At 38.7% G+C, this 13,626-nt stretch overlaps 1 protein-coding gene across 1 annotated transcript in view; it reads right to left on the bottom strand.

The window, feature by feature from the left end:
- Positions 1-13,626, bottom strand: part of DNAH5 (dynein axonemal heavy chain 5) — a 188,125-nt gene that overhangs the window by 58,894 nt on the left and 115,605 nt on the right. Inside the window, exons 46-51 of the mRNA XM_063299935.1 lie at positions 12,341-12,483; positions 11,588-11,722; positions 10,324-10,446; positions 6,030-6,243; positions 5,114-5,337; positions 1,092-1,290 (exon numbers count right to left, since the gene is read on the bottom strand). Of these exons, the coding sequence (XP_063156005.1) occupies positions 1,092-1,290; positions 5,114-5,337; positions 6,030-6,243; positions 10,324-10,446; positions 11,588-11,722; positions 12,341-12,483 (1,038 nt within the window). The remainder of the gene's footprint in view (positions 1-1,091; positions 1,291-5,113; positions 5,338-6,029; positions 6,244-10,323; positions 10,447-11,587; positions 11,723-12,340; positions 12,484-13,626) is intronic.

The raw sequence follows: 13,626 nt of genomic DNA on the forward strand, positions 1-13,626 counted from the left end.
TCACACTTTAAAGCTATGGAGGAAACAGGTATTACGAAGCTGATTTCTATGGAATGGTTCATACCATCATTTGTAGATAACTTTGAAGGATTTCTGACAAATTGTACGTAGTCCCTTCATACTAATTGGGAGTTAACTGGGATCTCCTATCCTGGGAGAAATTGATTTATCCAGTATTATGTGAACCAGGCTTGGAGAACTCCTTTGCTTGCCCCTTTTTTTGTAGGATCAGCATTGGTTATATTCAAGCCAACTTGCCTACTTAAGAGTGAAGGATTTTCAAGAACAAGACACTACTTGGAAGAAAAGACATTCTTTCAGATGCTGTGTTCCCATTCTCAAAAAAAGAACATCCTTCATTGTTATCTTTAAAATAGATTTAAAACAGACATTCATGGAGGCAATTTTAGAGCCTAGATGCTGGGCATTATAAAATAGGGGGTTCCCACTTTCCAAAGTCTGTCCCTTTCTTCCATAGCTGCAATTTCCAAAGATTCCAAAGCTGCAATTTCTCCTGCAAACAATTCCTTCTCCTCTTCCATCACCTAAATTAAACTTTATAATTATCTATGAGGTTTTAAAAGCATAATTGTTCTGCATTTCCAAACCCAAATCTATTATTTCCTTGCATGGTGCTAAGTTAAACCAGTCTGGCCTAGTGGTTAAGTCACCAGGCTAGAAACCAGGAGACTGTGAGTTCTAGTCTTGCCTCAGGGCTGAAATCCAGCTGGGTGACCTTGGGCCAGTCACTCTCTCTCAGCCCAACTCACCTCACAGGGTGGTTGTTGGGGGGAAAATAGGATGAGGAAGGAGTATGAGGTATGTTCCCCACCTTTGATTATTTATAAAAATAATAAAGGCGGGAATGAATGAATGCATGCATGCATGCATGCATACATACAGGGCCGCAACTAGGGTCTGTGTCACAGGGGCAAACATGGATTCCACTCCCATTTTGGCGCCCCCCCGTGCTCATTTTGGCACCCCCCAGCGCAGTGCCCAGGGCACATGCCCCGCTTGCCCCCCCCACCCCAGTTGCGGCCCTGCATACATATATCAGGCACATGTTTTTCATTTTAGATTAAGTTTACCTGTTGCTTCAGGTGCATCTCTTAAGAAATCAACAAAGAAAGCATCATTGTTGAGTGCCACTAGTGCTGCCTTATCACTACCAAGTTCTCCTTCAATCAGCTTTGCCAATGCCAGATCAAACCACTCCAAGTCTTCAGGAGTTGTGAAACGATCAGCAATAACACGCTTACATTCATGCTTCCATAGCCTAATAAGCACCTGTTCAGAGAGAGAAGAGAGAAGAGCAACTGCCTGTAGCTTCACTACAAGTTGGGATTTGCAATATCCAAAATATAGGCCTCTCATACATATTTTTCAAAGGATGCTGCATGTGACAGATTTATTTTGTTATTGAGAGAGTGCTGTCCATATTCATTATTAAATATGGGAAATAATCCCAGCTACATTATTTAGGACAGTAATTATTTTCCATATTTAGAAATGTTTAAAAAATATACATGATGTAAGCACAAATCTTGCATCTAACCATCTGTTTATATTTGCCTGTTTATGTGTACATCCTTTCAGCTAAGAACTGGGAAGGCTGGAGAGGACAAGGGGGTCCAGAATTTCCCTTTAATTGATTTCCATTTGTCTCTCCCTAAAAGTATGCTTATGTTATATATTCTAACTACCTGCTTTGGGGCTGAGATTACAAGGTCAATTGAGGATTACGTTAGAAACTGTACCCACTGGTCACTAATGATCTAGCAAGTATCTTTGTTCAGAATGCTAAGCTTGGTTAGTCTTGTTGTAAATTAGTGAATTGTTCAAACCCAGCTCACTTGGTTAGTCTACAATTCAGTGTATCATATGAATCCATTAACTGGGTTATTTCCACAACCATATTCAGTATGCTATGTAAACAGATGAGAGAGGGGGACATGATCTTAGTAATACAAAGATTCAACATTTGCCTCTCTTTCCTTTCAAAAACCACATACAAAATGCCTTTTGCAAAAAAGCAGAAAATGTTCACAGTGCGCTCCCTTACATTTCAATTTAGTTTTGTTGATATTCCCTTCTGTGGTTAACTACCACAGATACCTTTGTGAATATATCTAAGAGCAGGCCTTTGCTCAAGCTCCTCCCTGCTGCCAAATACAATTTCATTTGCTCTGTGCCTGTCTAGGTCTGAAATATGAAAGGACTTCCTTAAATAATGGCACGACTTCTATGGTGTAAAAGCTTTCTACAAGAAGTCCTGAGTTAATGACCACTCGTTCAGCGACCGTTTGAAGTTATGACAGTGCTAAACATACTTACAACCGGTCCTCAAAGTTCCAGCTGTCCCAGCACCCCTGTGGTCATATGATCATGATCCAGGTGCTTGGCAACTAGCTTGCACTTATGACAGTTGCAGCATCCTGAAGTCACATGGTAACCATTTGTAACCTTCCCTGACAGCTTCTCACAAGCAAAGAAAATGGGGAAGCCAGTAGGGAAGGTTGCAAGTTGCTCCCGCCACTTTTTCTCCTGAGGAGCTCCGCTACAGAGTACGACATCCCAGGGATCTCGTATTCCATAGCGCACACTCAGGCTGCAGCACTCTCCCCCCCACCCAGCCGCACTCACACCTCGCAGCAGCACCCCCTCCCCAGCCCTCCTGCACTCATGCTGCATTGCCTCATGATGGAAACTCCGGTCCCAATTACCATCGTTAAGCGAGGACTACTTGTATTTAACTATGCAAAACTACAAAGTAAAAGCACTAACACATAGCCCGTTTGAAAGAACAATTCAGGCAGCTCATTTTGCTCTGCAAGGCCTCTGTTTCCAGAACGAACCTCTCTGTATTTTGAATAGCGCCTCTGAGACTATGCCTTACAACCTTGGAAGTGAAGTGATGGCAGTGCAAAAAGTAATTAGATATTTGTGACTGTGGCATTCCTTTTTCAAATACTTCCTTGATTTTGCCTGGATTCCCTCCCACTTTCCAGCACCAGATGAAAACTACTTTATTTACTCAGCCTTCTGATGTTATTATTTTGTTTTGGTGTTTTATTGTGGTAGATACCAAAAATTTGGAAAAATTCAATGGTATAAGATTTTGTGGAGATATTTTTAGATCTCGTTGCTGTCCTTCGTTTTGTTTTAAATGTTATTAATTTATAATTTTGTTTCTTATGTAATTTGGCCAGTTAGTTGGGAGTACATAGCCATCCTTGGATGAGGTCAAAATCTAAGCAGGGTTAAACTTGGTTAGCACTTAGATGGGGAATTGCTACAAAAATCGAGTAATTTAGACTAGGGTAGAAATAAAAAAACCACAACAATCCTAGAAGCAGGCAATAGCAAACCATTTCCAGATGTTGCCAGAAAACTCCATGAAGTCACCAGAAATAGATTTTACCTTTTTAAAAATATAATTTAGTCCATGAACTAAAAAAAACACTTTAATGAAAGGACTAATTAAATATGATATTAAATCAGCCTATGATATTAGTTTGCCCCTTTTCTTCCTGGAGAATAATACTTAACCTTTCAGTCAACTGCTTTTCCCTATCTCTTCTCCTCTTCACTTGGTTTCAATTCCATAAATAACTAGGCTTAATCCAATGGTGATGAGCTTTTGACTAACAGCCATGGTCTAATTTTCTGGTATCCTGATGTTTCACCAGCAAGTGTGGCTGGCATCTTCGGAGGCAAAGTGATCCATAGTGCACTTCTCACAGCTCACAGGCAACTGAGCAAGAACTGACTGAGCTCATATATTTGTAAGTGAACTAATCTCTAATTGGACCATGTCACTAGAATACTGGAAAGCCAGTTTCTGATTGGCTCTTTGTCCAGGTGAATTTTAAATTGTTCTGATTTGAAGAAGTTCCAATGGAGCTAATTCTTGATTGGTCTGTTTGAAACATGCTTCAGATAGTCCTCAACTTACAATGGCAATTGGGACAAGAATTTCCGCTGCTAAGCGATGCAGTCGTAAAGTCCTGAAGTCATAAAGTCCTGAAGTCCTGGTTGCCGTTGTTAACCAAATCCCATGGTCATTAGGCTAGGCAACTTCCTGCGGGCTTCCCATAACCAAAGTCAATAGAAACTGGCAGGAAGTTAAAAGCCCCAGGCCGGCAGGCAGGTAAGTGGCTGTTGCCAGGTGGGGGAGGGAGCAAGGGGTTGTGTAGGGGTGTGGGGGAGGGTGCTTGAGGGTACAAGGGAGGTCAGGGAGAGTGGAGGAGGGTGTGAGAGGGTGCACGAGAGTTGCAGGTTGGGGAGGGTGCTCAAGGGTGCAAGGCGGTGTGCAAAAGGTGTGGCACAGGTCAGGGAGGGTGTGCAATGTTGTGAGGGACTGCAAAAGAGGCATGGTGCACAAGAGTGCAAGGGGGTGTGTGAGAGGCATGGCACAGGTCGGGAAGGGTGCATGAGGGAGGTGTGGCAAGGGTCAGGGAGGGTTCGTGGGGGTGTGCAAGTGGCCAGCGTGGCACCAGAGCAGAGTGGCTGGGGGAGGGTGGGCAGGTGGGAGAGACTTACTCCAGTGACTTGCAACCTTCCCTGCTGACTTCCCCACTGACTTTCTGGGAAGCTAGCAGGGAAGATTGCAAATGGCAATCACATGATCGCGGGACACTGCAACCAGTCGTAAGTGTGAACTGGTTACCAAGTACCAAGATCGCTATCCCAGGACTGCGGGGGTGCCGGGATGGCCAGAGCTCCAAGGACCAGTCGTAACCACAATTTGTACAGCACTGTTGTAACTTCGAACGGTTGCTGGATGAATGGTCGTAGGTTGAGGACTACCTGTACTGCTTTTATTCTTTCAAGTGAGACAGCTGAAGATTCTTTACGGTGATTAAGGGCTGTTTTATCTTGGTGTGACATACAGCCATGAAAGTCTGCACTGATACATTCATGCTTAGTGTTTAAAACTAAAGTATAATATTATTTACTAACTTATGAGGTTGTCTATAATTCTGTTTGCTGTAGTTCTTACTGTATAGTGTTTATAACCTACATGCATCCAACATAAAAGATGTGAATTGAATTTCAAAGATAATAAAGATATCATTTAATGTATGAAAATATCGTATGTATTACTTACACTGGATTCACTTATTACTTCTGAAATAGTATTAAGCATCCCTTGCCAGATCCTGGAAAGGTCCCGGAGATTGAACACATAATGGAATTTGGCTGGAGTTGGCAGCATTTTGATCTTGGTCATTTGCCACAACCGCCGGGTCAATGGGACCAGCTTAGCAACTGTTGCTCTCACTTCTTCCAAAAAGCCTCTTTGGCTACAATAATGCCCTGTGCCAATCACACCTGGAGAATTCAAGTTAGATATCTGAGAAATCCATCCACTTCCATGTCTTACCTACAACCACCAAACAATGTCATCCAATCACATCAAGATTTGTTAACTGAGAACAGTATAGAAATGTTTTAAATACATTAATTAAAATATCACATTGTGATACCTAGAGAATAAAATCCAGTCAGTTTTATTATCCACATTTGTAGGGTAATATTGGATCCACTGTTGTTATTGCTGTGTTTTATACTGATTGTTCTTAAAATTTCCATACAAAGAAGCATCCGTTTTCATATGAAACTTTTCCAAAAAACACTGAACTTCTTTAAACAACCTCCACTAATGTACATTGTTAAAAAGAGAGTATCTCGGTAAATTTATTTTAATATAAATTTCCCAAATAGCTGATCTCCCAGTGTAAACTCCTTTTATTTTAACAGAGCTAACCTTTTCGTTCACACTTTTTACAGAGTTGTGTTTCTGTGCTTTTGTTTTTCTCTTTTGTTTTGGCACTGTTTTAAAAAATAATGACAAGCATTAGCACATTCCATTTAATGCTGCAATTTTAGTGGATCTGCTCCCACGGTGTAAAATTTTGTTTACAACTCCACTCAATTTTTTTACTTCTCTTAGCTTTTCAAAGTAAAACAAGCACTAAGTGCCACATAATGAGCAACAAGACTAAATAGCCATTCTTCTTTACCAAAAATCTTGTCAATGGATGAGTTAGAAGGCAGGGTGCAATTAAACACAGAAAACTGTCTCTTCAGTCTCTGAGGGATGTCATTTCGTCCACCACCAGGATGTATCATGGCAGCCAAGAACTGGATATCCACAATGTTGGTGAACTCTCCAGGCTTCTCCAAATTATAAAACCCATTTTGCTCCATCAACTGCCTAACAATCTCATTGGTGACCTATAAGAAAGGTTTTAGGATTAAAAAAAACCCAATCAACTATTCTTTCAGACATCTAAGTTTATACAGCAGATTATGTGCACAGAACAACAGAATGATTTTACTGTCTCTTCTTTCCACCATCACCTTCTTAATTGATAATCCTATTATTTTCCCAGTGAGTTTTTTAATCTTTATATCTGGGCCCAACTAAACACATCTTCTTCTTTGGAAGATGAACAAGCTGGTGAATCTTGCAACTTAGAACCAGGTGTAACCATACCCCAGTTCCTGCAGAGATATATCACATGCAGCTCTTACCATTTCTAACCCTGATATGAAAGGTTTTGACCTGAAACTGGAGGCAAGATCATCCACTTCTCAAGAATGCCAGCAGCAGCATGTAGCAAACCAGAAGATAGAAAAGAGAAGGACTACCACTTGCAGTGGAAGGCATCTGATGGAAGTTGAAGCTCTGTAGAATGTGACCCCATAAACCTGGACTGCTCAACTTCAACTGTGTCTCCATGGGAAATAAAGAAGGTTGGGGTATTTAAGGCTGTCTCAGAGAACAAGTGCTCCACTGGGACAATTTCTACAACTGTCCTGTTCAGACTATGAGACAGCTAGGCAGAATTATAAAAGAAAGATCTTTATTAACAACCAACTATTTACAACAGAAAAGATTGTATTAATAGGCAATATAATTCAATCAATTCCACCCAGGCAATGGAGGAACACAGGGCAAGGCTGCCAGATCAAAAGTAGCAGGAGATTGTGGCAACACTGCAAGACAGAACTCAGCTAACTGTCTCAATGAATCAGCAAGACCGGGTGTGGCTAGAGTGCATGACAAGGAGGCAGCTTGAGGTTTGATTGCAGGATGCAGCACGGAGGCAAGGCTAGGCTTGACCATGGAGGCTAGGCAAGACTCTGCTGGAGCAACAAGACAAGGCTCAGATCTTGAGACAAGGCTGGACTTGTCTGGATCTGCAAGACAAGGCTTGGAACTGGAAGCAAGGCTGGACTTGGCTATAGCGACAAGACAAGGCTTGGAACTAGAGGTAAGGCTGGGTATGGCTGGATCAGCAAGACAAGACTCGGAACTGGAGGCAAGGCTAGATGTAGCTGGAGCGGCAAGGCGAGGCTTGGAACTGGAAACAAGACTGAACTTGGCTGGAATGACAAAACGAGGCTCAGTACTGGAAGCAAGGCTGGACTCGACTGGAGCGGCAAGACAAGATGCGGAACTGGATGCAAGGCTGGACTCTCTGGATCTCGGTACGAAGGAGGTAGGTCCACATTGGTAGAGGGAGCTGGCACTGATTCCATGTTGGCTACAGGCAAGGCTCCATTTCCTGGTGAGGATTCTCCTGTTGAAGCTGTAAGAGCAGTAGAACGGTTGTCTCCCGCAGTTTGCTCCTGGCGCTGGTGCCTTTTTATGCAATCTTTTTTGTGCTGTTTCTTTTCTGTAGCCAATTGGGCTGCCTTTTGCTTTGCACGCTTCTCCACTCTCCTCTCTCAAGCACTAATTGGAGGATTCAAACCTCCCTCCAGATTCTGCCCAATCAGCATCTCCGAATTCTCCCACTCTACTGAGTCATTACTATCTCCCCAGCTCTTTCCCAATAAGTTTCGTTTTCCCTTTCTGGCTCAAGATAAGTTTCATTTTCAGAGTCAAGGTCAGACTCAAACCTCACAACAACAGCCTACCTCTGAGACATGTATCATGTGTGAATGCTAGGTCCCCAGAGCAAATATGACAACTACAACCAATTTCCCCTTGGAACTCTTCCAATATACTTTTGTTGGAGTTTTGATTCTCGGGCTGACTTTCTGGCAATAATACTAATTCTCATTGCTACTGCCTGACCCTAGACCAGTGTTTCTTAATTTTTTTTCTCTCAGGACCACTTCCCACTTTTATTTTATATATATATATATATATATATATATGTATATATAAATATAAGATGTTTATTATAATAGTAAAATCTATTTATTAAAATAGTAAAAACTAAACTTAAAGAAAGAAAACAGAATAGAAAGGAGTAAAAAGTGCAAGAAAAAAGAGAAAGAAGAAAGAGAAAAGTAAGAATACAATAAAGAGAAAAGAAATATATAAAGAAATGACTTCCAACCTTCATCACAAGTATAAACCAATTTAGTGACTCTTCAGCCTCTCTAAGGTTACAAACTTTTATCTCTTCATCCCATATCCCATATCCCATCTCTTATCTATGCTGTAAACAAATCCATAGAACATCATCTGTTCAGTCCTGGTGTCAGCAGAAAGTCAGTAAAGGGTTGCCAGATGTAACTACGTATCTTGTTTTAACTTTGATCAAATAAATCTACTTTAAATTCCTTCCTTTTACTTCTTAAACTTTACTTCATTCAAATATTTTCGTAGTATCTAATTTCTCTTCATTTTTTCTTTGTCCCATTGCACAGAGTTCTTTAAGACTTTAATAAGCCTCTTTTATAAATCCAGTAGGAAAAAATTATCCAGGTCACTCTCTTGGTTTATTATTTGTACAGTATTTCCCTTTTAAATGTTAAAGCCTCAGTCAGTTTCTTTCATAATCCAGTGAAACATCGTTTTCTAAGTCGTTCTCTTGGCCTGTCAATTGTAAATCCACTTTTCATAACACCTCTATCTTGTCAGATAAAATTTGTTCTACAGTACATCTGTCATTTCTTCAATAGCATCTTTTGGACATAGTCTATCCATAGAAGCAGACATCATTACTGACATTGTTGATATTGTGGCTACTATTTTCTGATTCCATTCTTCAAAAGCCTCCTTCAGTATTTTAATTGTTAGAATGTTTTGCAACATTTTACAGGCTTGTGAATCTTTCCTCTAACTAAAACTTTAGTCCCCTCTAGTGTCCAGTTTTTTAAATCATGAAATTGCTTATCTTTGTTTTGTCTTGTAAAAACCAAAACAGGTTCTATTTCCCATGAGAAGCCGTTTATAGTTAATTCCAATTTTAAAATAAAATTTTAAAAAATTTTAATATTCCAATTTTATCTGGATCCTTAGTCCGTTTTTAACTTTCTAAGATCAAAATCTTATTTAGGTTTTTGCTGTTTATTTCAGACTCTTTAAATTCTTAAGCTTATGATTAAAAATTTCTTTCATTTGAGATTGAAGGTAGGCTCACCCAGCATTTTCAAACTTGTTAGCTATGAATCACTTTTCTCTATTTGGTTTTCACTGATTCTTATAGAATGTATTTTGACAGTACAATATTTATCCACTTGGTTTTAAAAAGGAGTTATGTCTAACACAGCCTGCACAACACTTGTACCACTCCTGGATTGGCTCTACATCTTCATGAATACCTACCATTGTCCCCATTAGGCAACAAAACCAAAAATCCTGCTATAAAACTGAGGGTTTGAGGGATGCAGTTTCTCATTGGCAGAACTCCTGCCTCACCAAGTATTCTTTGGCTCTCCCCATCTCTGTAGCTGGTAAGTTCCTATAGTGCACAACAGTATCACACCAATCTTCTAAGACTGAGCAGAGAGGCAACTCTGATGCTTACCCTTACAACAAGTGTTTTTCTTTTCAAATTGCCACACAAAACTTCAAGATGAAGGAAGGTTAGGATTACAGCAGGGCACTGGCTGGATGTCTATTTATGCTCTCCATTATTGGTCAGCTAGAGACAGTACAGGTTAGTTATAAAAAGTTGCAGGCATAGGAAGTGTGGTCAACCTTGAGCCATTCTGAAATTATTCTGAGGGTTTGCGAGTGAAGGGGTAGGTGTCGAAGTTCCCACTAAATAACCATGTCTATAAATACCCGTAACTAGTATTCTATTGTCTCAAAGGTAGAAACACCAGTCCCAGTGAGGAACTTTGTGATTCCTCTTAAGCCTTAGTAAACTGTCAAAGTTCATCTGAGATGTCTGTCATTCAGAATAAGATCAGAAATTATTCTCTGCTGACATATAAGGAACTCATGTATTATTTAACCTTTTCCCAAATATTAACAAATCTGAGTAAAACAGTAATCTTGATCTTAATTATTTCTTCAAGCCAAAATGTTTCATTTACTAATGCAAAGAACTAATGCAAGTAGCTTACCTGGTCTCCCCATTCATTGATTACAGGCATATTCACATCATCTATGAAGACAGTCATTTTCTTTCCTGCAGGAGGGCCATATGTTGTGCCCATGCGCTTGTCCACATAGCTTTCTATTGTGCGCTGTAGGAAACACATGCCTTTACAAAATAATTTACTGTAAGCATCTTTCATAATCACTAAACGAATAGTCATGTGTCCTGCATACTGTTTTTTTAGAACAAAGGAACTTAAAGGCAACTTTAGGAAGAAATGTAACATACAATTAAAAATCCCTAGTCAGAAATTCCTTCAATATTGGGACTCCAATAAACAATAAAAATATTCCTTGCCAATTCAGATATTAAAAGTCAGCTCTGCTACAAAGGGTTGAGCAGAATAATCCCATACTCCAAAGATGAAGGGAATGAGGAGAAAGAAACTCTGCTATTGCCTGCTTTCTCTGAGAGATGAAAGGAACACACAACACAAAATCTCTTCTGCCAGAAAAGGTTATAGTGATAAATTATTCTCAAGTGGCACAGAAACAATGTCAAGGGATGCTAACCTATACTATATACTGTGCTCTTCTGGTGATTTTGACAGAGTGGTCAGTGGTGTCAGGACATTTACTTAGAAAATAAATTGCCCCATTTAAGTCAATATGAGGGACATCTTGCAAAGGTCTGTGCTATTCCATTCCAGGCATGATTATGTCACCTTTTACCTATTCTCTCACTGCCTGAATGTTCAGATAACATATCTAAGGCAGAATTAGTGGAATTAAAATATAGAATTGTGCTCTAAGGCTGCAATTCTAAAACTACTCGGGAGATACCTACTTCAACTCAACTGAATTCACTGCAGAGTAGACATACATCAATTGTATTGCATGTGCATTTTTGGAGACAAAAGTAGGAATAATATAATATTTGGAAATATTATGGATTTGGCCACGGTATGGTTTCTGAAATACTTCAGTCTAACTCAAATGGCTTTTATATAATGCACTTCATTACTTATTGTGCATATGTTTTAAGGAGAACTGGTTGAGATTTTATTCTGTTAAGTGTGAGAATAAAATTATCCCAGTTATCTGAGAAAATGAAAACAAAGAATGACTAATCCATCACCAAAGTCAAAAGAACCACTGTAAATAGCAAACCATGAACATTTGGATTTTTATTAATCAAATATTTTTGATTAATTTCATTCTGGTATATTTTCAATGAGTTACAAAGTTATCTCTATTTTTGTGGGAAAGAAAGAATATGCTAAGTTTTACCTGAAACATGAAAGGAGTTGTTGCTGATGAAAAGTTAAGGCTCTTAGCCATGTGATTTTCAGGATTATATTTTGACATGTATCCTTTGATGATGACAGTCTTAGCAGTCCCTTGTTCACCAATTAGCAGAACAGCCTGAATATCAGAAGAGAATTCAAATGAGTTTAGGGATATGAGAGTCAAAGGTAGTGGTAAAGGCTCAGATCTCAAAATTGTTTCAAACACTGAAGAAATAGGTCACTCTTTGCAGCATGACTGGTTTATCCATAACCAAAATGAAGTTAGTTCTACCAACAGTATTTATATTGTAACACAAAAATAGTTTTGTGACTTTGATGAACCAACACGTTTTTAATTTCTTCATGTGAAAAAGGTGAATGAAGGATAAAAAGTTTACAGATTCTTACTGGAAGAACCACTCTGATCCTGGAGTGAAGCAAGACCATCAGGATAGTCTGTGCAAATTTTTAAAAAATTAAAGGCAAAAAACAGAGAATGCAGCATCCTGAACGTTAAATGATGGATTAGAGTGAGCTTCAAAAGGGCAAACAGAATAGTTCTGAAAAGTTGCATTGAGTGGGAACAACCCTAGTGAGCTTCAAATATTTATTTGTGGCTATAGACATTTCATCATTACCCAGTTCATAATGACAATTAGCAATCTGATAGTAATTCCAGAATTGTTTTAAAATGAAATCACTGCCTCACATTAAGGCATTGCTAACATCCCAGTATAGAACAGGAGAATATTACCTTGCCTTGTTTTGCAATTGTATGGATAAGGAAATCAGTTCTCACATTGTCAACATTTGGCACCAAAATAGAGCCATATTCTGGAGTGCTATTGGTAGGATACACATATTCTTCAACACAGGTATTCCAGTGCATCCATTTACCTAGCCAGAAAAAAAAAAATTCTAGTAATTTCATAGCAATCTACCTCAACTTTGAGTTAAAGTTTGTTTTGTGTGTGTGTGTATGTGTGTGGTTTTTGTGGTTTTATGTCTAATAGCTACTCATAGGGTTGATGTTGTGGGGAAAATAGGAGGAGGAAGGAGTATTAGGTATGCTTGCCACCTTGAGTTATTTATAAAAATAAGAAAGGTGGGATAAAAAAAAACAGAATGGAAATGCAACCAAGTTAAAGCACCATCTTTGTCCATAATAAACCTTATCAAAATGGTTAAACTATAGTTATGGAACAAAATAACATAACCAAATATTAATTAAAAAATAAAAGAAAATAAGATCGTAAATGGAGTTTGTAGATCAAGTGGTAAGTGATCAGCTGGGAGGTAGGATTGTCATCTTTTCCCAAGCCATGCTGCAGTTATTTAAATGGACTCTAAAACTGACCACTCCCTTTTTAATGCACCAATTTATTTGCCTTTTCTTTGTTTAAAAGAGGCTTTTTCCAACACAGAGATGAGATTTCTCTTGGTAACTTTTACATTATTTTTGAAATATAACTGTTGAGCATTGGAACTTGGCTTTGTATTTTACATTTTGGGAGAAAGAACTGAAAGCTGAACTGTGGATTTATTTTATAGAAGCAAAATACTTTTTTTTATTTAATTGGTGGTATTTTTATTGTTTCATTTTGGGATTTAACAAATCTATCCTGTTGGAATTGAACTTTCATGGTTACCATGAGAAATTAAGGGTTGTTGTTCTTTTCTTAATGAGTTAATCGGATACTTCCCATAAACATCTCTAGTGGCAAGACTTTCACTTTTGAACAATCAGTTTCTAGTATTTTTCCACTGACTTTAAGATTTGGTTGTATTGGCTAATTTTAACCATGATTAGAGGGAACTCATCATGGCTTCTAGGAGACCACTTGTGGTTCTGATGATGGGGAGATGATGAGAAATATGATTGATGAAATTTCTAATACCTTTAAACAATCTTTTGATGCCTTTGAGAAGAAAATGGAAATTAGATACTCTGACTTTGAGAAAAAGATGGAAATTAAATATGGAAACTTTGAGAAAACAATAGAAAGTAAATATTCTGGATTTGAGAAAAAGATTGAACAT

The sequence above is a fragment of the Candoia aspera genome, chromosome 3, assembly GCF_035149785.1.
Source record: "Candoia aspera isolate rCanAsp1 chromosome 3, rCanAsp1.hap2, whole genome shotgun sequence".
NCBI lineage: Eukaryota > Metazoa > Chordata > Lepidosauria > Squamata > Boidae > Candoia > Candoia aspera.